This window comes from Microcaecilia unicolor, chromosome 3 (assembly GCF_901765095.1).
Source record: "Microcaecilia unicolor chromosome 3, aMicUni1.1, whole genome shotgun sequence".
Classification (NCBI taxonomy): domain Eukaryota; kingdom Metazoa; phylum Chordata; class Amphibia; order Gymnophiona; family Siphonopidae; genus Microcaecilia; species Microcaecilia unicolor.
This window is the reverse complement of record NC_044033.1, coordinates 245,539,657-245,566,698: the sequence shown is the minus strand read 5'-3', so window position 1 is coordinate 245,566,698 and position 27,042 is coordinate 245,539,657. Positions and strand designations below refer to the sequence as shown.

The window sequence follows — 27,042 nt, the reverse complement described above, 5'->3', positions numbered from 1 at the left end:
TCTCTTCCGCCTTTCTAGGAGCCAGGAGTCCCTAGCCTTCCGCCCCTTCCCTGGAGCTCCCAATACTGTCTCATGAAAGTGGAAGATTTGCCCTAAAGAGTCATCCTCCAAGGGTACTGTCCCTCCTTTTGCATGTTGGGCCCGCGTGGTTACCCACCCCTGCAATTCCTGGAGACACCTAGAAAAAGGACCCCAGTCTCTCCCCAACACCAGGTCGAAGGGTAGCCTAGGCAGCACTGCTAAACTGAGGTACCCATTAAAGAAGGGGCTGTGGAGCTTCAGGCGGAACACCGGGTAGGCTGTTGTGGCCCCGTGAATACACCGAATGGGTAACGTGCCACAATACGCCTCATCCCCTTCTTCCTGGGTACCCTTTATCTTCTGCCATAGACGTTTAGATATCATGGATTGATTTGCTCCCGAGTCCAAAAGGCCTCTAACAGGAACTCCCTCCAACTGAACTTCATTAAACAAAAAGGAGTCCTGATCTACCTCACTCTGGCCCATGAACCCTACTTTCTCCTTACAATCCCTCAGAAAATGATCCCCTTGGCCACATTGAAAACACTTGCCCCCTTTAAGTGGGGAGGACTCCTCCTTCTTCGCTCCCTTACCCGGGTCTGGGACGCCACTTGGCCTATAGGCCCCTTACTCCACGGGAGGAAAGGATTGAGGGGGCGTTTCTCGGCCTCATAATATAGTTCTGCCCCCCGGGTTACTTCCTCTAGGGAGCGAGAACCTTGTCTCACTAACCACTCACATACCGAGCAGGGGATAGCGAAGAGGAACTGTTCCACTACTACTTCCTCCACCACTTGCTCGGCTGTTTTTTTCTTAGGCTCCAGCCACTTAACCGCCAGATCCCTGAGTTTCTCGGCCAAGGCCCTAGGCCTTTCTTCTCCCTTTAGCATGGTCTCCCTAAAAACATGGCGATAGTAGTCTTGGGTCAAGCCCAATCTACATTTAATAGCTGCCACCACCTCCTCATAGTTGATAGCACGAGCAGGGGTTAAGGCCCTATAGGCAGCCAGCGCTTCATAAGTACATAAGTAATGCCACACTGGGAAAAGACCAAGGGTCCATCGAGCCCAGCATCCTGTCCATGACAGTGGCCAATCCAGGCCAAGGGCACCTGGCGAGCTTCCCAAACATACAAACATTCTATACATGTTATTCCTGGAATTGTGGATTTTTCCCAAGTCCATTTAGTAGCGGTCCATGGACTTGTCCTTTAGGAAACCGTCTAACCCCTTTTTAAACTCTGCTAAGCTAACTGCCTTCACCACGTTGTCTGGCAACAAATTCCAGAGTTTAATTATTCGTTGGGTGAAGAAAATTTTTATCCAATTTGTTTTAACTTTACTACACTGTAGTTTCATCGCATGCCCCCTAGTCCTAGTATTTTTGGAAAACGTGAACAGACGCTTCACATCTACCTGTTCCACTCCACTCATTATTTTATATACCTCTATCGTGTCTCCCCTCAGCCGTCTCTTCTCCAAGCTGAAAAGCCCTAGCCTCCTTAGTCGTTCTTCATAGAGAAGTCGTCTCATCCCCGCTATCATTTTAGTCGCCCTTCGCTGCACCTTTTCCAATTCTACTATATTTTTCTTGATATGCGGCGAACAGAATTGAACACAATACTCAAGGTGCGGTCGCACCATGGAGCAATACAACGGCATTATAATATCCTCACACCTATTTTCCATACCTTTCCTAATAATACCCAACATTCTATTCGCTTTCCTAGCCGCAGCAGCACACTGAGCAGAAGGTTTCAGTGTATTATCGACGACGACACCCAGATCCTTTTCTTGGTCCATAACTCCTAACGTGGAACCTTTCATGACGTAGCAATAATTCGGGTTCTTTTTTCTCACATGCATCACCTTGCACTTTCTCACATTAAACGTCATCTGCCATTTAGCCGCCCACTCTCCCAGTCTCGTAAGGTCCTTCTGTAATTTTTCACAATCCTGTCGTGCCAGTCAAACAGCCCTCCAGCCTCACAGCCCACTGCTCCGATGGCCATTTCATGGCCCTGGCAATCCTCTCAAAAGTTACTATAAAGTCCTCCACATCGTCAATTCCGTCCATTTTCCCCAAAGAGAAAGGCTGATAGGGAGCTGAGCCTACCACCATAGGGGTCATCTCCGGAGCGCTGGGTGCTGCGACTTTCCACACCAAATCTTCCATCGCTTGCATCTGCACCTGGAGGGCTTTTAGGAGGGGCCCTTGTTGCTCCCTGGTAGCTTCCACCACATAGTGCAAGGCTTGCAATGAGTCCTCTTGCTGTTTCTGGAACTGTGCTGCCATCCAGTGCAATAACTCCTTCTGCTTCATCAGTGGGAATGGATAAGATCCTGTAAAGCAAAAGAAACAAACCCAAGTGCGCTACCTTTTTTTTTCTCTCAGCAGCAGGTTCCCTTTAAGAATCTGCCTGGGTTCTCTACCCTTTAGTTCCCCCTCCCTTAGCCGGCTCCTTATCCAGCCTTGGCCTCCCTAGGTACAGCTTACCTGAGGTGCCTGCTGGTCTGCGCCTTAATAAAGGGAACCAAGGTCCTGTGTCCCACAACTCGTCTCTGTGGATCACGATTCAGGTAGTGCCATTGTGAAAAGGCTCCACTGCGTCCCAACAAGGTGGAGCCGCCCACCAGCCGTTTTCCAGATCTCACCACAATTGCAGACAGTGGCTAGGTCAAACGAGTTTTATTATCAAGCCAATAACAGCTGTCACAAACTTCAGTACATAGGTTATCCTCAAACAAACAGGTTCCAACCACATAGGTTTCTAGTAAAGCAGGTAAATAAAGCAGGCTTCCAAATAAATCAGGCTTCCACTAAAGCAGGTGAATAAAGCAGGCTTCCAAATAAGTCAGGCTTCCGATAAAGCAGGTAAATGAAGCAAGTTTCCAAATACATCAGGCTTTCAATAAAGCAGGTTATTCTCACCTCCAGCACCCTTCCAAACCCTCAGGAGCTGGCCACCCCCACCTTGGAACTCTCCCACTCCGGAGAGGGCGACTGAGACTGGCCAGAAACGGCGGATTGCTGAGCGCAGCTGAACGTGAGCTGAAACAGGTGGCTGTTGCATCTCCTGAGCTGACTTATGCCCAACAGATTCCTGCCACCAGCCAGCTCCCGTAGCTATAGAGATCCCATGCCCTGGACCAATACTCTAACTCACTTGACTACTCCTATCCCGAGACATCACTCACCAATCATCTACTGAGCGTCTAAATGGCAGCGAAATCTACAGTGAACCCAACACATGCTCCTCTCCAGGGAAAGACCGTTTCAATAACACATTCCAGCCGAATCTACCCAAGCCGGAAGATACGCTCTCCTATCGCCTAGCCCTGAACTACCCCTATCTGCCCAGCTATTCTATTCATCCTGGACCACAACCACCACTCCGGAGACCACCACATCCTGACCACTTGATACAGTTCTAGGTCCATACATCAAACTGTGAATAAATCAACTGTGAGTAAATCAGTCATTCTAAATCAACTAACCCGCTCACCATCACCACAGAGAACAAACCCACTCCAGACCGCACAAACAACATCCTATTTACAAGGACTACATCTCAACCATTATACCCGATCACCTAACAACCCAAAACGAATTAACACTACTACTACTTAACATTTCTAGAGCGCTACTAGGGTTACGCAGTGCTGTACAAATTAAACAAAGAAGGACGGTCCCTGCTCAAAGGAGCTTACAATCTAAAGGACGAAATGTCAAGTTGGGGCAGTCTAGATTTCCTGAGTAGAGGTGTAGTGGTTAGGTGCCGAAAGTGACATTCAAGAGGTGAGCTTTGAGCAATGATTTGAAGATGGGCAGGGAGGGGGCCTGGCGTATGGGCTCAGGGAGTTTGTTCCAAGCATGGGGTGAGGCGAGGCAGAAAGGGCGGAGGCTGGAGTTGGCGGTGGTGGAGAAGGGTACTGAAAGGAGAGATTTGTCTTGAGAACGCAGGTTACGGGTAGGAACGTAAGGGGAGATGAGGGTAGAGAGGTAAGGAGGGGCTGCAGATCGAGTGCATTTGTAGGTTAGTAGGAGAAGCTTGAACTGTATGCAGTACCTGATCGGAAGCCAGTGAAGTGACTTGAGGAGAGGGGTGATATGAGTATATCGGTCGAGGCGGAAGATAAGACGTGCAGCAGAGTTCTGAACGGACTGAAGGGGGGATAGATGGCTAAGTGGGAGGCCAGTGAGGAGTAGGTTGCAGTAGTCAAGGCGAGAGGTAATGAGAGAGTGGATGAGAGTTCTGGTGGTGTGCTCAGAGAGGAAAGGGCGAATTTTGCTAATGTTATAGAGGAAGAAACGACAGGTCTTGGCTATCTGCTGGATATGCGCAGAGAAGGAGAGGGAGGAATCGAAGATGACACTGAGGTTGCGTGCAGATGAGACGGGGACGATGAGGGTGTTATCAACTGAGATAGAGAATGGAGGGAGAACAGAAGTGGGTTTGGGTGGGAAGACAATAAGTTCGGTCTTGGCCATGTTCAGTTTCAGGTGGAGGTTGGACATCCAGGCAGCAATGTCGGATAAGCAGGCCGATACTTTGGCCTGGGTTTCCGCAGTGATGTCTGGTGTGGAGATATAAAGCTGGGTGTCGTCAGCATAAAGATGATAGTGGAAACCATGAGATGAGATCAGGGAGCCCAGGGAAGAGGTGTAGATTGAAAAAAGAAGGGGTCCAAGGACAGATCCCTAAGGAACTCCAACAGAGAGCGGGATAGGGATGGAGGACGAACCATGAGAGTTTACACCAAAATGAATACCACCAAATTATTACTAATAATCTACTCACTATCCCTAATCCACCACACACTAACCACCCCCCTCACAGACACCAACAACATACCCACAATGCACATGCTCAGTAGACTACCCAGACACAATACACCCCACCAGAATAATAACAACCAAAACAATGGAAGTAATACAAGACTTTATTTCTTGTACAGATGTTTCATACAGATGTTTTGTCTCATCAGGAGTGCTTGAAGACAAACTCTCAGAGCTGCTATATGCTGTTATATAACAGGAGGTTGAGAATGTCCCTCCTTTGCTTTGTTCTTGCTCCGGTTCAGGAAGCGTTTGTTCACTGTGAGGAAAGTTTATGTTATTTTGTCTTTCTTCTTCACTCTGCTTTGGAGATTTCATGTACTGAGGGTGGAAGGGGCTGGACGTCCAGGATCGCTGTGTGCTTTCGGTGTTCTCTGTCTCCGCCTGCTGGTGGGCGGATGCGGCCCATCAGTTAATGGATTCATCTGCTGTGACTAAAACCATATTAGTCGTCTTTTCATCTTCTCTGTAATTTCAGGCACCTGCACTTTTATCCTAACATAAGAACATAAACGTTTCCATTCTGGGACAGATTGAAGGTCCATCAAGCCCAGCATCCTGTTTCCAACAGTGACCAATCCAGGTTACAAGTATCTGGCAAGATTCCAAAACAGTACAATTTTTTTTATTTTTTAAATTTTTTGTTACATTTGTACCCCGCGCTTTCCCGCTCATGGCAGGCTCTATGCGGCGGGCAATGGAGGGTTAAGTGACTTGCCCAGAGTCACAATACATGTTATGCTGCTTATCCTAGAAATAAGCAGTGGATTTTCCCCCTAGGCCATCTTAATAATGGCTTATGGACTTTTAGTAAGTTAGCCAAACCTTTTTTTAAACCCTGCTAAGCTAACTGCTTTTACCACATTCTCTTGCAACAAATTCCACAGTTTAATTATACGTTGAGTGAAGAAATATTTTCTCCAATTTGTTTTAAATGTACTACTTTGTAACTTAATTTTTAATTGTCATTTTTTACCCACTACCTCCCTTGGGGAGGGCATTCCAGGCACCAACCACCCTCTCTGTGAAAAAGAATTTCCTGACATCGCTCCTAAGTCTGCCACCCCGCAACCTCAATTGTAAAGGTCTGAATTACAAATCAATATACGCCTCCAGCTTCTCCTGTATATGTACCCAGCTATGGAACACATTGCCAAAAGACCTGAAATTCATAGATAATTACATAAACTTCCGGAAAAATTTGAAGAACCCACCTTTTCAGGAATTCCAACCCCCACTTAATCGCCTATATCACCATAATCAGGATCTAATTATTCACAATAATAGACAAAAGTACAAATCTCCTGCCTCCCTGTTCTAACCCTGTGCAATTGGTACGGAGTTATACCTCAGATGCCTTACTCAACTTCATTATTCTCTCTGTATCCATTTACTCCAGAATATGCTCCCATATTTCTGGAACCATGTAAGCCACATTGAACCTGCAAACAGGTGGGAAAATGTGGGATACAAATGCAATAAATAAAAATAAAATAAATATGCGGACAAAATCACTACAAAGGTAAGAAAGGTCACAATAAACCCACACTACAGGAGAATAGACAACTAACGAAAATCAACACAACCTCGAACCCAGTTGACTCCTACCAATCAATTCAAGTGGGATACATAAACGCCAGATCAGTAGTCAACAAAACAACAATAATAACAGACTGGATCACGGCAGACAACCTCGATCTCCTATTCATCAGTGAAACCTGGATTCACGATCATAAGGACCCCATAATTTTTATAACTTTGCCCCCCAGGCTATAAAATCACTCACTGGACAAGAAAAGAAAAAGAGGAGGAGGCATAGCACTAATTTATAGATCCCACTTCACCGTAACAACTACAGCCGAGTCTATAACACCTACACCTGAAATCGCCTCAGTCAGAATCCACCGTTCTACCCTGCTTGACCACCTAAATGTTGTTTTGTTTTAAAGATCACCAGGCAACTGGCAAGAATGTCAACCACACTTCATGGATTTCATATCGAATACCTGTGTATCAAACCCCAATACACTTATAATAGGAGACATAAACCTACACCTACTACTACTACTACTACTATTTAGCATTTCTATAGCGCTACAAGGCGTACGCAGCGCTACACAAACATAGAAGAAAGACAGTCCCTGCTCAAAGAGCTTACAATCTAATAGACAAAAAATAAATAAAGTAAGCAAATCAAATCAATTAATGTGAACGGGAAGGAAGAGAGGAGGGTAGGTGGAGGCGAGTGGTTACAAGTGGTTACGAGTCAAAAGCAATGTTAAAGAGGTGGGCTTTCAGTCTAGATTTAAAGGTGGCCAAGGATGGGGCAAGACGTAGGGGCTCAGGAAGTTTATTCCAGGCATAGGGTGCAGCGAGACAGAAGGCGCGAAGTCTGGAGTTGGCAGTAGTGGAGAAGGGAACAGATAAGAAGGATTTATCCATGGAGCGGAGTGCATGGGAAGGGGTGTAGGGAAGGACGAGTGTGGAGAGATACTGGGGAGCAGCAGAGTGAGCACATTTATAGGTTAGTAGAAGAAGTTTGAACAGGATGCGAAAACGGATAGGGAGCCAGTGAAGGGTCTTGAGGAGAGGGGTAGTATGAGTAAAGCGACCCTGGCGGAAGATGAGACGGGCAGCAGAGTTTTGAACCGACTGGAGAGGGGAGAGGTGACTAAGTGGGAGGCCAGCAAGAAGCAGATTGCAGTAGTCTAAACGAGAGGTGACAAGGGTGTGGATGAGGGTTTTGGTAGAGTGCTCGGAAAGAAAGGGGCGGATTTTACGGATGTTGTAAAGAAAGAAACGACAGGTCTTGGCAATCTGCTGGATATGAGCAGAGAAGGAGAGAGAAGAGTCAAAGATGAAGACCCTAACCTAACCAATGCATGTGAATGCAAGGAATTCCTCCAACTATGGGACCGCAACTGACCTAATATGCAAGCTACCCATGTTAAAGGACACATACTCGACCTCATTACACACAAACTGTCCTCAGACTTAAACCTAATACTAACAGATACAAAATGGACAGACATACAATGGTCAGACCACCATAAACTCAACCTAGCCCTGCAGTGGCAAAAAAAAGGCACATGCCACAAGCAAGAATGCACAACCTACACCACGAGAGGCCAAATAGACCCTATAACATTCTGGCAACAGATATACAAGGACGAATGGATAGCACAAACAAACTCCAAACACTACCTCCTAAACTGGGACAACAAATGCAGGAACATATTACACAAAATTGCACCATTACAAACAAGAACCTCACGAAGACACACCTCGATACCATGGTTTAACGATTAATTGAAAAACTTAAAAACACAAGTTAGGAGACTCGAACGAGCATGGAAAAAAATGAAAGATGAATACACACTTAACGCATGGAAACAAATGCAAAGGAAATACAAATATACAATAAGACAAACCAAAAAATCATACTACAAAACCAAAATAGGACCAGACTACAAAGACACACATAAGCTTTTCCAACTCGTGAACAAACTACTAGACACCACACTGGTTACCTCAACCAACACAGACACCCCATCAGCAGACAACCTCGCTCAATACTTCAGTGAGGAAATCATAAAACTACGATCCACGCTACCACTTAATGCCACCGACCACGAAAAATTCATTGATTGTTTGGACCCAATCCCCGATGAATACCCAGCAGACCGAATCTGGACAAATTTCGATCTACTGACCGATGAAACCGTAACCAAAGCAATCTACAGATTCGCCAAATCCCACTGTAAACTGGATATTTGCCCCAATATCCTTATAAAATCCGCCCCTCAACGCTTCATAACAGACCTCACATCACATCTAAACTACATGCTACAACATGGACTCTTCCCTAAGGATAAAGGAAATATATTACTTACCCCAATACCTAAAGACTCAAAGAAAAAAGCAAACGACATAACCAACTACCGCCCGGTAGCATCCATCCCACTGGCAACCAAGCTAATGGAAAGCATGGTAACCAAGCAGCTTACCGACTACTTAAACAAATTCTCAATACTACATGAATCACAATCAGGATTTCGATCCAACCACAGCACCAAAACAGTACTAATCACTCTCCTAACCAAATTCAAACAAATAATTGCAACTGGCAACAGTATACTTCTACAATTCAACATGTCCAGCACGTTCGACATGGTTAGCCACAAAATACTACTGAACATCCTAGAATACTTCGGGATTGGAGGATGCGTACTTAGCTGGATCAATGGCTTCCTAACCGCAAGAACATACCAAGTGATATCAAATTCTAATACATCATCACATTGGAAACCTGAATGCGGAGTACCCCAAGGATCACCGCTTTCACCAACCCTTTTTAACCTAATGATGATACCTCTAGCCAAATCGCTATCCAACCAAGGCCTCAATCCTTACATCTACGTTCAAACAGGATCTAAAAGAAATCACAAATGAAATCAAGCACAGCCTCCAAATAATGAACTCATGGGCGGATGCATTCCAACTAAAGCTCAACGCAGAAAAAACACAATGTCTCATCCTCTCTTCACAATATAACAAGAACAAACCCACCACCATAATCACCCCAAACTACACCCTTCCTGTTTCGGACAGCCTGAAAATCCTTGGAGTTACAATTGACCGAAATCTCACACTAGAAAACCATGCGAAAAATACAACAAAGGAAATGTTCCACTCAATGTGGAAACTCAAAAGAATAAAACCTTTCTTCCCAAGGCAGTGGCGTAGCAAGGGTGGGGCGGTGGGGGCGGTTACTTCCTGTTCCGGGGCAGAGGGAGCAGGGAACCAGCGGAGCCGACATCCCCCTAGTGGCGTGCACACGGCAGGCAAGAATGCACTCGGGGGGGAGGGCTTGGGTGATGCGCCAAGGGGGGGGGTTGATCCGCCGAGGGGGGTGTCATGCTGCACGCGGGGGGGGGGGGGTGCAGCGGCAAACTGCCCCGGGTAGCAGCCGCCCTCGCTACGCCACTGTCCCAAGGGAAATATTCTGCAGCCTGGTACAATCAGTGGTGCTAAGCCACTTAGATTACTGTAATGCCATCTATGCCGGATGCAAAGAACAAATCATTAAGAAACTCCAAACTGCCCAAAACACAGCAGCCAGACTCATATTTGGAAAAATGAAATACGAAAGCGCCAAACCCCTAAGAGAAAAACTACACTGCCTCCCAATAAAAGAACAAATTGCGTTTAAAGTTTGCACCCTGGTCCATAAAATCGTTCATGGTGAGGCCCCGGTTTATATGTCAGACCTCATAGACTTACCAACCAGGAACACAAAAAGGTCAACACACACATTCTTGAATCTTCACTACCCCACTTGCAAAGGACTTAAATATAAATCAATCTTTGGATCTAGCTTCTCCTACATAAGTGCGCAACTATGGAACGCACTACCAAATGTCATAAAAACAGTGCACGACCTAAAACTCTTCCGAAAATCACTGAAAACCAACCTGTTTGAAAAGGCATACCACAATGATCCATCCTAAGCACTGTTCTGTCCTTTGACACCCTTGCCTGGTTGGAATAGGTTCTTGAAATGTGTTAATGTTTTACTGTAGGTCACTGTAATATTAGATAAGCAAGGCATTAAGTGAAATGTAGATCACAGGTAGTGCAGACACACTTGCTTAAACACTGTTATTATTGGTGGGCTGTTGCCTAGACCTTTTTTCTCAGCCTAGCTTGGCTCTGTTCTCATTGGTCTTTTTGGCGTCTTGTTCTTTGGGCTTGAGGGAGCCCCCCCCCCCTCTTCTGTCCAGGTTCTCTCTCTGACTGACTGGGTAGCTGTCTCCATCTTATGTCTGTCAGCACTTGTCCTCACAGACTCCCTGGAGAGAACTCGGTTTTTTTTTACCTCATACATATCTTGCCAATGAGATATTGCATTTTCAATCTCCTATCTGTGAGCTGCTCTGCCTGTGTAACTGCTTTTCTACCTAAGCAGTACAACTGCCCTTTTCCTCAGGTCTGATTCCATCCAATGAGGCAGCTTTCAGAATACGAAGGCTCTGTGCTAAGAGGCACCTCTTCTGACTTGTGAGTAAACTATTGGTTATTCAATAAAGTGAATGATACATACCTGTAGCAGGTGTTCTCCGAGGACAGCAGGCTGATTGTTCTCACGACTGGGTGACGTCCGCGGCAGCCCCCACCAACTGGAAAAGCTTCGCGGGATGGTCGGCACGCAGGGCACGCCCACCGCGCATGCGCGGCCGCCTTCCCGCCCGTGCGCGACCGCTCCCGCCAGTTGAATGACTAGCAAAAATGAAGAAACCGCAACTCCAAAGGGGAGGAGGGAGGGTAGGTGAGAACAATCAGCCTGCTGTCCTCGGAGAACACCTGCTACAGGTATGTATCATTCACTTTCTCCGAGGACAAGCAGGCTGCTTGTTCTCACGACTGGGGTATCCCTAGCTTTCAGGCTCACTCAAAACAAGAAACCAGGTCAATTGAACCTCGCAACGGCGAGGATACAACAGAAATTGACCTACGAAGAACAACTAACTGAGAGTGCAGCCTGACCAGAATAAATTCGGGTCCTGGAGGGTGGAGTTGGATTTACACCCCAAACAGATTCTGCAGCACCGACTGCCCGAACCGACTGTCGCGTCGGGTATCCTGCTGGAGGCAGTAATGTGATGTGAATGTGTGGACAGATGACCACGTCGCAGCCTTGCAAATCTCTTCAATAGTTGCTGACTTCAAGTGGGCCACTGACGCTGCCATGGCTCTAACACTATGAGCCGTGACATGACCCTCAAGAGCCAGCCCAGCCTGGGCGTAAGTGAAGGAAATGCAATCTGCTAGCCAATTAGAGATGGTGCGTTTCCCGACAGCGACCCCTAGCCTGTTGGGGTCGAAAGAAACAAACAATTGGGCGGACTGTCTGTGGGGCTGTGTCCGCTCCAAGTAGAAGGCCAATGCTCTCTTGCAGTCCAATGTGTGCAACTGACGTTCAGCAGGGCGGGTATGCGGCCTGGGGAAGAATGTTGGCAAGACAATTGACTGGTTAAGATGGAACTCCGACACCACCTTCGGCAGGAACTTTGGGTGGGTGCGGAGCACTACTCTGTTGTGATGAAATTTGGTATATGGAGCATGAGCTACTAGGGCTTGAAGCTCACTGACCCTACGAGCTGAAGTAACTGCCACCAAGAAAATGACCTTCCAGGTCAAATACTTCAGATGGCAGGTATTCAGTGGCTCAAAAGGAGGTTTCATCAGCTGGGTGAGGACGACGTTGAGATCCCATGACACTGTAGGAGGCTTGATAGGGGGCTTTGACAAAAGCAAGCCTCTCATGAATCGAACGACTAAAGGCTCTGCAGAGATGGCTTTACCTTCCACACGATAATGGTAAGCACTAATCGCACTAAGGTGATTCCTTACTGAGTTGGTCTTGAGGCCAGACTCCGATAAGTGCAGAAGGTATTCAAGCAGGTTCTGTGCAGGGCAAGAACGAGGTTCTAGGGCCTTGCTCTCACACCAAACGACAAACCTCCTCCACTTGAAAAAGTAACTCTTTTTAGTGGAATCCTTCCTAGAGGCAAGCAAGACACGGGAGACACCCTCAGACAGACCCAACGCAGTGAAGTCTACGCCCTCAACATCCAGGCTGTGAGAGCCAGGGACTGAAGGTTGGGGTGCAGCAACGCTCCGTCGTTCTGCGAGATGAGAGTCGGAAAACACTCCAATCTCCACGGTTCTTCTGAGGACAATTCCAGAAGAAGAGGGAACCAGATCTGACGGGGCCAAAAGGGCGCGATCAGAATCATGGTGCCGTGGTCTTGCTTGAGCTTCAGTAAGGTCTTCCCCACCAAAGGTATGGGAGGATAAGCATACAGGAGGCCGGTCCCCCAATGGAGGAGAAAGGCATCCGACGCCAGTCTGCCGTGTGCCCGAAGTCTGGAACAGAACCGAGGCAGCTTGTGGTTGGTCTGAGAGGCGAAAAGGTCCACCGAGGGGGTGCCCCACTCTCGGAAGATCTTGCGTACCACTCTGGAATGGAGCGACCACTCGTGCGGTTGCATGACTCTGCTCAGTCTGTCGGCCAGACTGTTGTTTACACCTGCCAGGTACGTGGCTTGAAGGAGCATGCTGAACTGGCAAGCCCAGCGCCACATGCCCATGGCTTCCTGACACAAGGGGCGAGATCCGGTGCCCCCCTGCTTGTTGGTGTAATACATTGCAACCTGATTGTCTGTCCGAATTTGGATAATTTGGCAGGACAGCCGATCTCTGAAAGCCTTCAGTGCGTTCCAGATCGCTCGGAGCTCCAGGAGGTTGATCTGCAGATCCTTTTCCTGGAGGGACCACAGACCCTGGGTGTGAAGCCCATCGACATGAGCTCCCCACCCCAGGCGAGATGCATCCGTCGTCAGCACTTTCGTGGGCTGCGGAATTTGGAATGGACGTCCCAGGGTCAAATTGGTCCGGATGGTCCACCAGAGCAGTGAAGTGCGGCAACTGGTGGAGAGGCGGATGACATCTTCTAGATTCCCGGTGGCCTGAAACCACTGGGAAGCTAGGGTCCATTGAGCAGATCTCATGTGGAGACGAGCCATGGGAGTCACATGAACTGTGGAGGCCATATGACCCAGAAGTCTCAACATCTGCCGAGCTGTGACCTGCTGAGACGCTCTGGTCTGCGAAGCCAGGGACAGGAGATTGTTGGCCCTCGCTTCGGGAAGAAAGGCCTGAGTCGTCTGGGTATTCAGCAGAGCTCCTATGAATTCCAGAGACTGAGTTGGCTGGAGATGGGACTTCGGGTAATTTAGTACAAACCCCAGCAGCTCCAGGAGCTGAGTAGTGCACTGCATGGACCGGAGGGCTCCTGCCTCCGAGGTGTTCTTGACCAGCCAATCGTCGAGATATGGGAACACGTGCACTCCCAGCTTGCGAAGGTACGCCGCTACCACCACGAGGCACTTTGTAAACACTCGTGGGGCAGAGGCGAGCCCAAAGGGCAGCACACAATACTGAAAGTGCCGTGCGCCCAGGCGGAATCTGAGATACTGTCTGTGAGCTGGCAGTATCGGGGTTTGTGAGTATATGCGTCCTTTAAATCCAGGGAACATAGCCAATCGTTTTTCTGAATCATTGGCAGAAGGGTGCCCAAGGAAAGCATCCTGAACTTTTCTTTGACCAGGAATTTGTTCAGGCCTCTCAGGTCTAGGATGGGACGCATCCCCCCTGTTTTCTTTTCCACAAGGAAGTACCTGGAATAGAATCCCTGCCCTTCCTGCCCGGGTGGTACGGGCTCGACCGCATTGGCGCTGAGAAGGGCGGAGAGTTCCTCTGCAAGTACCTGCTTGTGATGGGAGCTGAAGGATTGAGCTCCCGGAGGGCAATTTGGTGGCAGGGAGGCCAAATTCAGGGCGTATCCGCACCGCACTATTTGGAGAACCCACTGGTCGGAGGTTATGAGAGGCCACCTTTGGTGAAAAAATTTTAACCTCCCCCCGACCGGCAGATCGTCCGGTACGGACACTTTGAGGGCGGCTATGTTCCCGTGGATCCAGTCAAAAGCCCGTCCCCGGCTTTTGCTGTGGAGGCGCAGGGGGCTGCTTAGGCGCACGCTGTTGACGAGAACGAGCGCGCTGGGACTGTCCCTGTGCCTGACGAGGCCTTCGGGCCGGCTGGTTGTACCTACGCTTTGCAAAAGAATAGGGTGCAGCCTGCCGGGCCCGGGAAAAACGTCCACCTGCTGAGGTGGATGCTGAAGGCGCCCGGTGGGAGAGCTTGTCGAGGGCGGTTTCCCGCTGATGCAGTTGGTCCACCAGCTGCTCGACCTTCTCACCAAAAATGTTATCCTCCCGGCAAGGGACGTCGGCCAGTCTCTGCTGGGTGCGGTTGTCCAGGTCAGAGGCACGCAGCCATGAGAGCCTGCGCATCACTATACCTTGGGCCGCAGCACGAGATGCCACGTCACAGGTGTCATAGATACCCCTGGACAGGAACTTTCTGCACGCCTTCAGCTGCCTGACCACCTCCTGATAAGGCCTGGACTGCTCCGGCGGGAGCTTATCGACCAGGTCCGCCAGTTGCTTCACATTGTTCCGCATGTGGATGCTCATATAGAGCTGGTATGACTGGATGCGGGTCACGAGCATGGAGGATTGGTAGGCCTTCCTCCCAAACGAGTCCAGAGTGCGAGACTCCCGCCCCGGGGGCGCCGAGGCGGTATCCCTCGAACTCCGTGCCCTCTTGAGAGCAGAATCCACGACCGCCGAGTCATGGGGCAATTGTGGCCGCATTAACTCTGGGTCAGAGTGGATCCTGTACTGGGACTCTGCTTTCTTAGGAATGGTGGGATTAGTTAACGGTCGCATCCAGTTCTGAAGCAGTGTCTCCTTGAGGACATTGTGCAGCGGTACCGTGGAGGACTCTCTAGGTGGTGATGGATAGTCGAGGACCTCGAGCATCTCGGCCTTTGGCTCTTCCACAGAGACCACGGGGAAGGGAATGCTGATAGACATATCCCGCACAAAGGAGGCAAAGGAGAGACTCTCAGGAGGTGAGAGCTTCCTCTCCGGTGAAGGCGTGGGGTCCGAGGGAAGGCCCGTAGACTCCTCTGAGGAGAAATATCTAGGGTCCTCCTCTTCCCCCCACGAGGCCTCATCCTCGGTATCGGACATAAGCTCATGTAGCTGAGTCCTGAACCGGGCCCGGCTCGACGTCGAGGCACCGAGGCCTCGGTGTCGTCGAGCGGTGGACTCCCGCGCCGGCGGGGACGAAGCTCCCTCCATCGACGTCGACGGGGACTCCACCTGCGTGGCGGTCGAGACCGGCGCCGCAAGCGGCGGCAGTGTCGACGGCCCCGGCGTCGGGCTAGAGCTCGCCGGCGCCACAGTCATCGGCGCCGGGGGTGCAGCCTGGCGCATCAGCCCTTCCAGGATCCCTGGAAGGATGGCTCTGAGGCACTCGTCCAGGCCCGCTGCCGGGAAAGGCGGTGGGGCCGGTAGGGGTGTCTGTGCCAGAATCTGGTGGGGGCCAGGAGACGGCACCGAAGTGCCGGAACCCTGTCGCGTCGGTACCTCCACAACCGACGGGGACCTCTCCTCTCGACATGGACGCTTCGGCGTCGCCTCCTCTCCGATGTCCGGATGCATCGAGGGAGACCGGTGACGACGCTTCTTATTCTTCTTGCGATGCACGTCACCGGTGCCGGGAGGTATGGAGGAGGAGGAGGACGATCCCCCTCGGTCCCGAGGAACCGGGTCAGACAGGGTTCGGTCCCGTGGGCCACGGGCTGAGGGAGTGACCGGGGCCGACTGCCCACGCGGCCTCTCACCTCTACCCTCACCGGAGGACCGGCGGGCCGACGGGACCTGTTCTCCTGGGGTCGATGCCATCGGTGCCGATGTCTCGGGCATCGATACCGGTACCGAAGGACCGGGCGTCGATACCGATGCCGTCGAGGTCGACGTCGAGGGGCCGGCGCAAGTTCCAAAAAGACGGTCCCGTAGAACTTGCCTCGCAACCTGAGTCCGTTTCCGGAGACCGAGACACAAGGGACATGACTTGAGATTGTGCTCCGGCCCGAGGCACTGGAGGCACCAAGCGTGGGTGTCGGTCTGCGAGATTGGCCGGCCGCACCGACCACACTTTTTAAATCCACTCGGGACCTTCGAGGACATCGATGGAAAAATCGCGTCGGCGAAGTTAAAGTCGTCGATGGTGGCGGAAATCACACCTCGAAAAAGGAAAATCGACCGTGCGGCCACTAGGCCGCAACGCGGCGTCCCCGCTAGAAACGAGGGAAAAAGGAGCGCGTGCTCCACACGCTCAGTTTTTTTTTTTTTTTTTTTAAAAGAAAAACCGGAGGACGCGGTGTACAAAAAACAAAGTAGAAAAAAACGATCCGCGTAAACGCGATCGGCTTTCCGGCGGCTGAAACAGAGAGAAAGGCAAAGGCACGACTCTCTCCAGACGCGGAAAAAAAGGAACTGGCGGGAGCGGTCGCGCACGGGCGGGAAGGCGGCCGCGCATGCGCGGTGGGCGTGCCCTGCGTGCCGACCGTCCCGTGAAGCTTTTCCGGTTGGTGGGGGCTGCCGCGGACGTCACCCAGTCGTGAGAACAAGCAGCCTGCTTGTCCTCGGAGAAAGGACATTTCAGAAATATAAAGAGACTTCAGGGTGTATTGATGTGCCGAGGTTATACATCAAGCTGAGATCTTACAGTAACAGATTTCAGGAGGCTTGAACAGTAAAAAAAAAAAAAAAACGAATAAAGACCAAGGCACTCAAGAAATTCAAAGTAAAACTGAGTAGTTATTCAAGAAACTGAAGAAAGTTTCAGAAAAGACAAGTGCTGTCTTCAAAGAGCCTTCTACACTGCATTTAATCAGAGGAGGTGAGCTTGTGAGGAAGCAGTTTGTGTAAGTTAATGTTACCAGAGTGGAGTGTGATCATTTTGGATGTTAACTGATCTGCATACAAGTAATCCTTTTGGCTGAGGGAAGCAGTATTTGGGATGTGTAAATGCAGGTGTCAGAGGGTTAAGCTTTTTGAAAAAGCAGAAGATTTATGGTGCCTTGAAACCAGTGTATTAAAGACTGTGTTAGAAACTTTTCTGAAGCTGTGAAGTTGTACAGGGTGAGAAACGTCAGTGCTAAAAGACAGAGTAGGGTAGGTGCTGAGAGTGACTCTACCCCCTCCTTTCTGCTTATAGCTGCCAGCTAAGCTAGACATTTGCAACACTGTTTGTGCACTGGGCGTGGTCAGGGCTAAAAGACTAAGCTAGACATTTGCAACACTGTTTGTTCACTGGGCGTGGTCAGGGCTAAAAGACAGAGTAGGGGAGGTGCCTTGCTGAGAGATACACTACTCCCCTCTCCTTCTGCCTACTGCCAGCCAAGCTAGACATTTGTAATACTGTTTGTTCACTGGGCGTGGTTAGGGCTACTGATTTAGCAGCTGAGAGGCAGTCTCTATCCTTAAGTGTGTGCAGTGTTGCCAGGTGGGCGGTTTTACCGCCCAATTGGGCGGTTTTCCGCGACCCGCCGCAGGAAATTTTTGCCCGCGGCGGGTTGCGGTTTTTTGGGCTGCTTTTTGGGCTCCGGCCGGTTTTTTGGGCTGCTTTTTCGGCCGCGGTGGGCGGGGTTAGCGACGTTTTTGGGCGGGGTTAGTGATGTGGGAGGCGGGGCCGATGACGTAGGAGGCGGGGCCGATGACGTGGGAGGCGGGGCCGATGACGTGGGAGGCGGGACCGATGACGTGGAGGCGGGGCCGATGATGGCGGGGGCGGGGTTGATGACGGCGGGGGTGATGACGCGGGGGCAGGGGTGTCAGGGGCGGGGTTTGAGTTTGGGCGGGTTTTGGGCTGGATTTTGGGCTCCTTTGGGCTGGAAAAATATTTTCCACCTGGCAACCCTGAGTGTGTGTAGAGAGATAGAAGCAACAGCAAACAAGTAGGGCTCAGCACAGTTTCTTCAGAGTAATCTCTATACCTTTACCCTCCTTTCATATAAGAGCTGATTCTACACCTAATCCAGATAAGTAAGCAATCGCAGGATGGCAGATTTCAAAGCTGAACAGACCGCACCAGATAGAGAGTGTCCCCTGCTCCAGAGACGCAATTGCAGCCAGAAAGCAGTGCAGATAAGGGGAACACCCTTTCTTTTCAGGCTCAGCAAGGGGTCAGAGAGAGAAGAACTCGCAAGTTAACTCAGAAAGCCCTGGAAATTTATCAAGTCAAACAGGAAGGGTATAGTGACAAATTAAACAAGCTAAGGGCAGAGATGGAGAACATGTCTAATGTCTCAAAGGCAGGGGCAGACAAGGAAGCTTGTCTTTCATCAATAAAGACCAGCTATGCATGCTATCAGCAAAAGGCAACAGAGTATTGCCAATTCTTAGATGAGACAAATACTGAACAGAGTCTTATGAAAAAGGAACTTCAAGAAGCCATAGATCAAAGGTGCAAAGCGGAAGTGGTCAAGGCTATAAAGAAATTAGAGTCTGTAATTGTAGATCCACAAGACAGTGTCTCCCAGTGCTCTAACTCGTCTAGGTATACATCCAAGAGCTTAAGATCCTCCCGGTCAAGGGCAACGACCAGCTTCAGCCAATCGGCAGCCAGTTCGGCAGCCCTGCAGGCGAGGGCTGCAGTGGGGATGGCCAAAGCTTGTCGTCACCACAGTGAGAAAGAGACCGCCCTGAAGCTACAAAGGGCCAAGTTGGAAGCTCAGACAGCACGTGCAAACGCTGAAAGAGAAGCTGAGGCAGCACGTAGAGAAGCTGAAGCAGCACACCAAAAGGCTGAGTTGGACATCATGTTAGAAGCACTCCAGCAAGACAAAGAAATTGCTGGACTGGAGGCGAAGGCTAATGTCCTCGAAGAGGCTGTGGGGCAAAATGATGCCAACAAACGACTTAGTTTCTGTGTCTCGGAGGACCCTGACTTAAGAACCGAAGCTTACGTGATGACACACACTCCACCATTTACCAGGGCATTGGAACAATCTGACTTACTACTACTACTTAACATTTCTAGAGCACTACTAGGGTTACGCAGCGCTGTACAAAATAAACAAAAAAGGATGGTCCCTGCTTCAAAGGAGCTTACAATCTAAAGAACGAAATGGGCCCTGAAGAACCAAAACTAGTTTCATCGGTGGGAATGACACCCAAGGAAAGGAAGCCTAAGGTACAACATGCCATGGGAGCCAACTTTCACCAAACCAACTTACATGTTCGTAAACACTCTGAAGCACTACCAACAGCTCACATCCTGAGAGCGACTAATGAAGCAAACTCTTCACTTCAGCCACGGGCTTCAGGGTCACATGATAGCCAATGGCAAGGAGAAGCTGAGCCATCATTACCCACAGGAACACCAGATATACAGTCTTCATGCAAGCAAGAACCTGCAAGGTGGTCACATTCTACTTCAAGTCCCACAGAAGATAAGGCTGGTCATTTTGCAGTAGCTTCAATTGCTTAACCTGAAACCTCAACAAGAGACGAGTTAGTAAGGTATCTAGCACGTAAGGACCTGGAGGGCTCAGGTCTTGTCCAGTTCAATGGTCGGCCTGAACGTTGCAGGGCATGGAAATCAGACTTCAAGGACGCCATAGAGGGCATGAGGCTTACTCCCAAGCAGAAGATGAACATGATGTTACACTGGCTGGGAAAGGAAACAGCCGTATGTGTGGAAGAGTTGAAGCATTCGTATTTGAATAGCCCTTCGAAAGGGTTACAAGAGATGTGGGAAAGACTCGAAGAATACTATGGCAGCCTAGAAGCTATAGGGAATTCACTGTTCAACAGGTTGGATAGATTTCCGACAATATCTGGCAAACACAACCACAAGCTGCAAGAGTTGGGAAACCACCTTCACGAGCTAGAAGCAGTCAAGGCCAATAACAGCTTTCCTAACCTCAGCCAGCTGGACACACCTCGGGGCACCAAGAGCATCTTAGGAAAGCTACGATCTAAGGGAGAAGTGGTCAGTAATTGGCACTCAATACAAGGAAGAGAATCAAGGGAAATATCCTCCTTTCAGCGTCTTCACGAGATTCATAAGAGACATAGCTAAAAGGAGAAATGACCACTGGTTCATGGTGGAATCTCCTGAATCAAGTCAGTTCATGGAAGGGAAATCAGTCAAACCGTTCAAGAAACCTATATCCGTTCATAAGACGGAAGTGTCATCTGCAATGTCTGCACCATCTGACCTTTCTTCCCTCACAGAGAATTCAGAGGAACCCAAGGAACAGTGCCCTATACACAGGGCACCTCATCCTCTCAGAAAGTGTCGAGGATTCATAGGGAAGCATTTGAGGGAGCGTAAAGCATTACTCAGGAGATACAGATTCTGTTACAGGTGCTGTTCTTCCTCAGACCATCTGGCCAAAGATTGCCGAGTGACTGTCCAATGTACAAAGTGTGATAGTGACCAGCACGTCTACGCCCTACACCCAGATGATGCGAATCCGTACCCCAACCCCAAGGTGAATCATGGCGGTGAGAAGGAAAAGGGAAGCACATTGACACTTCAAGTCGCTCCGAAATGCACAAGGGTGTGTGGGAAAATCCGCAAAGGAAGATCCTGCACTAAAATATGTCTGGCCAAACTGTACCCTGAAGGGCCGCCTGAGAAAGCAGTCAAGATGCACGCCCATCATAGATCAGAGTAACAGATCCCTTGCAAGATCAGAGTTTTACGACCTGTTTGAAATCCAGCAAGGATACTCTTCATATAGTATCAAAACTTGTGCAGGAGTTGTACAAATGTCGGGAAGAGTAGCAAATGGCTATTTATTTATTTATTTATTTGCTACATTTGTACCCCACATTTTCCTACCTATTTGCAGACTCAATGTGGCTTACATTATATTACAAAAGATATAGTTATGAACAGAGTAAGAGGTTTGTTCTAAATTAACATATTACTATGTAAGAAATAAGGAAGATATGTCTGTAGAATAATTTACATAACACATAATAAAAAACAATAATATATGATGACCAATAATGATAATATGGCTAATATAATCAATTCAGAGGGATCAGTAGGTGGTTGGTTTAGCTATAGAATAATCAAGTTCTTAAGGAGGATTCTTATTGTAAGTTTTTTTCGAACAAGTGCGTTTTCAATAATTTCCTGAAGTTTGTCAAGTTACGTGTTATTTTTATAGTGTTCGGTAGTTTGTTCCATGTGATATGGCTATGTGATAGAGGCAATAGATGGAAGCACCAGATCACGATTACCTACGTTAATCGAATGTGACCAGATTCCAGATGATAAAGATGAAATTCCTACACCAGAGGTTGTTTGGAATCACCCCTTCTGAGGTCCATAGCTAACCAACTCTCACCTTTAGATCCAGATGCTGAAATCTTACTCTTGCTGGGCCGAGACGCACCAGAAGTCCTGGAGATCTATGAATCGTGCAAGGGTCCACGTGGTGCTCCTTATGTGCAGCGTCTCGACCTAGGTCGGACAATCGTAGGCAAAGTCTGCCTTAACCAAACGAAAAGGGTAAATGTCAGTGTGTTCTTCACCAACGTCTTAGAAAGCGGGTGCACTTCACTATTTAAACCATGTAACAACCACCTAACCACGAAAGAAGTTCCCACTTGCAAAGAACGAAGCGCTGTTTCAGCACTTTATAAAAAACATCTCCACAGTAGATTTAGAAGAGCGCTTGGGAAGCTCAGTGTTTCAGACCACCGAAGATGATGACAAACCTGCTTTCTCCATAGAAGACAAAGAATTCCTGAACATTATGAGCAAAGAGTTCAAGAAAGACGAGTCAAACAGCGTGGTAGCACCCCTCCCATTTCATAAGCCCAGGCCTCAACTCCCAAACAACAGAAGTCAAGCCCTTTCTCATCTTGCCTCAATGCAAAAATCCTTGAGAAGGAAACCAGAGATGAAGCAGCAGTTTATAACTTTCATACAGAATATGCTTACCAACGGTCATGCAGAGCTGGCCCCACCATTGGAAAAAAATGAAGAGTGCTGGTACTTACCTATTTTCGGAGTATATCATCTACAGAAGCCACAACAAATCCGAATTGTGTTCGATTATAGTGCCCAGTTCAAAGGAACCTCACTGAACAGCATGCTACTCACTGGGCCCGATTTAGCCAATAGCTTACTAGGGATTCTGATTCGCTTCAGAAAAGAGCCTGTTGCCATAATGGCGGACATTCAACAAATGTTCTACTGCTTCACTGTTCATGAAGATCACAGAAATGACTTGAGGTTCCTGTGGTTCCGCGACAATGATGTCAATGGAGGTGTGATTGAGTATAGGATGCGAGTCCATGTGTTTGGAAACAGCCCATCACCATCAGTAGCCACTTACGGGCTTAGACAAACTGCACAAAAAGGAGAGAAGAAATATGGCATTGATGCCAGTCAGTTCGTAGAAAGAGATTTCTATGTAGATGATGGGTTGAAGTCCTTGCCCACTGAATCAGGGGCTATTGACCTGCTGAAAAGAACGCAGATGATGTTAGTGGAAGCTAATTTGAGGCTTCACAAAATCACATCCAACAGCGCCAATGTAAAGAGAGCGTTCCCTCCGGGAGACCACGCTACAAACTTGAAGAATCTAGTTTTAGGGGTGGACCCCCCCCCCCCCCCACACTTCAACGTAGCCTTGGCTTAAATTGGGATTTAAAAAGGGATACCTTCACCTTCCAGGTTTGCATGCAAGAGAAACCGTTCACTCGACGAGGTGTCTTGTCTACAGTAAACAGCCTGTATGATCCACTAGGATTTGTGGTGCCAATCACTATCCAAGGGAGATCATTGCTTCGTGAACTTTCTGCGAGTTCAAATGAATGGGATACCCTATTGCCGCAAGAAGAGAAACAAGTGTAGAATACATGGAGGGGGGGGGGCGTTTCAAGATGGCCGCATGCTGACCGGTAGCAAAACGCTCGGTTATTTTCAGGGAACAAATTTTCTATCAAACTTATCTGAATATGCCGCATACGAAGCGGAAAGGAGTGGTGAAACGGCTGCCCTCGCCTCCCACTACCTCGACGCCAATACAACTGAAAATAGAGCGTTTTTTTCTCCGGCGTCTCTCAAGAAATGCGGGAGAGGGATCCCCTTGTGGCGTTGACCGGAGAAGAGGAAACTTCACGGGGAGAGGAAGTCTCCCTATCGCCATCAACACAAGTACTCCCTCCTTGTCCGGCGTCGAAGACAGCCAAGGAAATGGCGTACTCTGCCATTGGAAGCAAGACAGAGAGGCCACCAAATGAGGGCCCAGGGCTGCCGAAAGAGACGCCAAATGTTGAGGCTTGTCCTCAAGAAACATCACCGGAGGTGAATCTCGGAATGATCTGGGCTAAGTTGAATAAAATGGAAAATATCCTTCAAAAGACATCGGGTGAGTTGCAGTTTCTTTGTGGGAAATTTGATGAGATAAAAAATGTGGTGGACACAGTGAAACAAGAATTCACACAGAAAATAACTAAAGTAGAAAAAGATTTGGAACATCTACAAGATTATAAAATATCAGCAATTAAAGATAACACAGAGATGAGACGGAAAATAGAATTTATTGAGAACTATAACAGACGCCTAAATCTTCGGGTCTTGAACTTTCCTAAATCCCCGGGAATTCCCCCATTAGATTTATTTAAGAGATATCTTAAAGAAAATTTGAAATTTCCTATAGACGCTATGCCTTTAATAAATAAAATTTACTATATTGAAATTTCCAAAGGGGAAGTGGGAAGGCCTGGAAACGAGGGTGAAGGCCAAATAGACTTGAATAACATCTCACTTTTACTTGAACAATCTCTGGAAAATGTAACTCAAAGAACTACTTTATTAGTATCATTTGTGTTTGAACAGGATTTGAACTCTGTAATGAGACTGTACTTTAAAAATGCAAAATCCCTCTTTGGAGGGGAGAGACTATGGATTTACCCTGATGTCACAAAACAGACCCAGATGAAAAGAAAAGCATTTTTGGCTTTGAAAAAAGGGACACTGAAAGTGGGGGGTTCCTTCTTTCTAGCGTACCCATGCAAATGCATTGTAAAACTGGGAATGACAAAATATGCGTTTTATTCGCCGGAACAGCTCAAATCATTCATAGAGATGAAACAACTGAAAAGCTAAGAAGTAATGAGAGACATGCAGCCTATTTAAAGATAATTATTTATGATTAAGAATCTTCTCTATTCATTTTGCCCCCCTCAAGTGCATTTTTTTGTGGTCTAAGGAAGCATGACATTTATTTTGATGATTATTTGTATATTTTATTTGATATATTATTGCTGTGTTTCATAAACAGGTTTATGCTTGTTTAAATATTGAAATAAATAAAAATAAATAAATAAATAAAAAAGAATACATGGAGGAACTCTTTAAAATCACTAGAAGAACTCTACATCCCATGCTCATATATTCCCATGTCCCTCATGAACGCTTGCCTCAAGGAAGTTTGCGTCTTTCAGATGCTTCAGAGAAAGCCATAGCTGCAGTGGCATACCTAAGAACCATAGATGCCATAGGCAGGGTTCATGTGGGTTTTATGTTTGGCAAAGCAAAGTTAGCCCCATGTACTAGTCAGACAGTACCACGCTTAGAACTATGTGGAGCAGTTCTGGCAGTAGAAATAGCTGAACTGATTGTAAGCGAGATGGACACCCACTTAGACTCAATTAAGTTCTATACAAACAGCAGGGTTGTGCTAGGCTACATATATAATCAGAGTAGAAGGTTCTATATATATGTGAGTAATAGAGTAGAGCGTATCCGGAAGTCTACCAAACCTGAACAATGGCACTATGTGTCAACCGATCAAACCCCAGCAGATCATGCCACTAGGGTAGTCTCAGCAACACACCTAATGCAAGCGAATTGGTTTACAGGACAGAAGTTTCTCACACAACCAGTGAGCGATCCTTTACCTACTGCAAAATCCTTTGAACTGGTGAAACCAGAAAATGATGTAGAAGTTCACTCAGTAGTGACAACCCTCACCACAAATATCTTAATCAACAATAACTTAGGGATACACCGCTTTAACCGATTTTCGCAGTGTGTGACACTGAGGAGAGCCATAGCCCACCTTATCCATATCACACGTTCTTTCCAACAAGGTTCTGATAGAAAATTGAGCGGGTGCAATCACTGGCACCTCTGCACTAAACCTTTGTCAGCAGAAGAGTTTGACCAGGCAGAAAAAGTGATCCTGTGTTGTGTGCAACAAGAAATATAGAGTTATAATGCCTCAGTAAAGGAAAGAACTTTCAGAAGGGCAGCCCTCTCTAGAAGTTAAACCCCTTCAAGGATGACAATGGGTTGCTGAGAGTAGGCGGCCGTCTCACCCATGCCAAGTTAGAGAGAAATGAAAAGAATCCTCTGATCATTCCAGGTCGACATCCTGTATCCACCCTGCTCGTGCGCCACTACCACGAGCAAATGAAGCACCAAGGTCGACACTTTACCGAAGGAGCCATCAGGGTCGCAGGAGTGTGGGTCGTCGGAGCAAAGCATTGCATCTCAGCAGTTATTCACAGATGTGTCACGTGCCATAAGCTGAGGGGTAAATATCAAGACCAAAGAATGGCAGACTTGCCACCTGAAAGACTGAGCGTAGACCCACCATTCACCTATGTGGGGTTGGAGATCTTCGGGCCATGGTCAGTCATCTCGAGACGGACCAGAGGAGGGAATGCGAACAGCAAGCGATGGGCCGTTATGTTCACGTGCATAAGCATAAGCGCTGTCCACATCGAAACTGTAGAATCAATGGACACTTCAAGCTTTATAAATGTGCTTAGAAGATTCTTTTCAATCCGTGGTCCAGCCAAGCAGATCCGTTCTGATTGTGGTTCCAGTTTCATGAGTGCTTGCCGGGAATTGAAAATAAACTCAGAGAAGATCAACACTCCTGCCATCAAAAATACTTAAACGATCAACACTGCACGTGGATATTCAATCCTCCCCATTCTTCACATATGGGGGGAGTTTGGGAACGTATGACTGGGATTGCTCGCCGCATCCTGAATTCCATGTTATCAGAGACAGGGGTCAGTTGCCTCACCCATGAAGTTTTGACTACACTTCTGGCAGAAGTGTCTGTCACCATCAACGCAAGATCTCTGATGCCAGTGTCTTCTGATCTAGAATCGCCTTTGATACTGACTCCAGCCACACTTTTAACACAAAAGATAGGTGTACCTCCTAACCCGCCTAGGAACTTTGATGATAGAGATTTATGCAGACGGCAGTGGAGACAAGTTCAGAGCCTTGCCAACACCTTTTGGAATTGTTGGAGAAGAGAGTATCTTCCGACCCTACAGATCCGCAGCAAATGGCAGACCAGTAAGGCCAACATCCATGAAGGCGACATTGTACTACTCAGAGATAAAGAGACTCAATGCAATGATTGGCCTCTGGCATTAGTTACTAAAACCATTCTCAGTAAAGACGGAAACACCAGAAAGATTGAAGTCAGAACCGTGAAGCAAGGAGTAGTGAAGAACTTCTACAGTCCGATCAATGAGGTTATACTCCTTGTACTGCATGAAGAATCACAAGCACAAAGAGCCAGCGTTCACTCATGAACAGAGACTGAAAGACTCTCTCTCTCATTGTGTTTAGTGTTGTTGTTGTTGTTTGTCTCTCATTGCAGGTCCTGAGTGAAGTAGAAGATGACTCTACAGTTGTCGG

At 48.0% G+C, this 27,042-nt stretch overlaps 1 protein-coding gene across 1 annotated transcript in view; it reads right to left on the bottom strand.

The window, feature by feature from the left end:
* Positions 1-27,042, bottom strand: part of LOC115464549 — a 371,428-nt gene that overhangs the window by 242,002 nt on the left and 102,384 nt on the right. Inside the window, 2 exon segments of the mRNA XM_030194915.1 lie at positions 2,011-2,363; positions 26,780-26,891. Coding sequence (XP_030050775.1) covers positions 2,011-2,363; positions 26,780-26,891 — 465 coding nt within the window.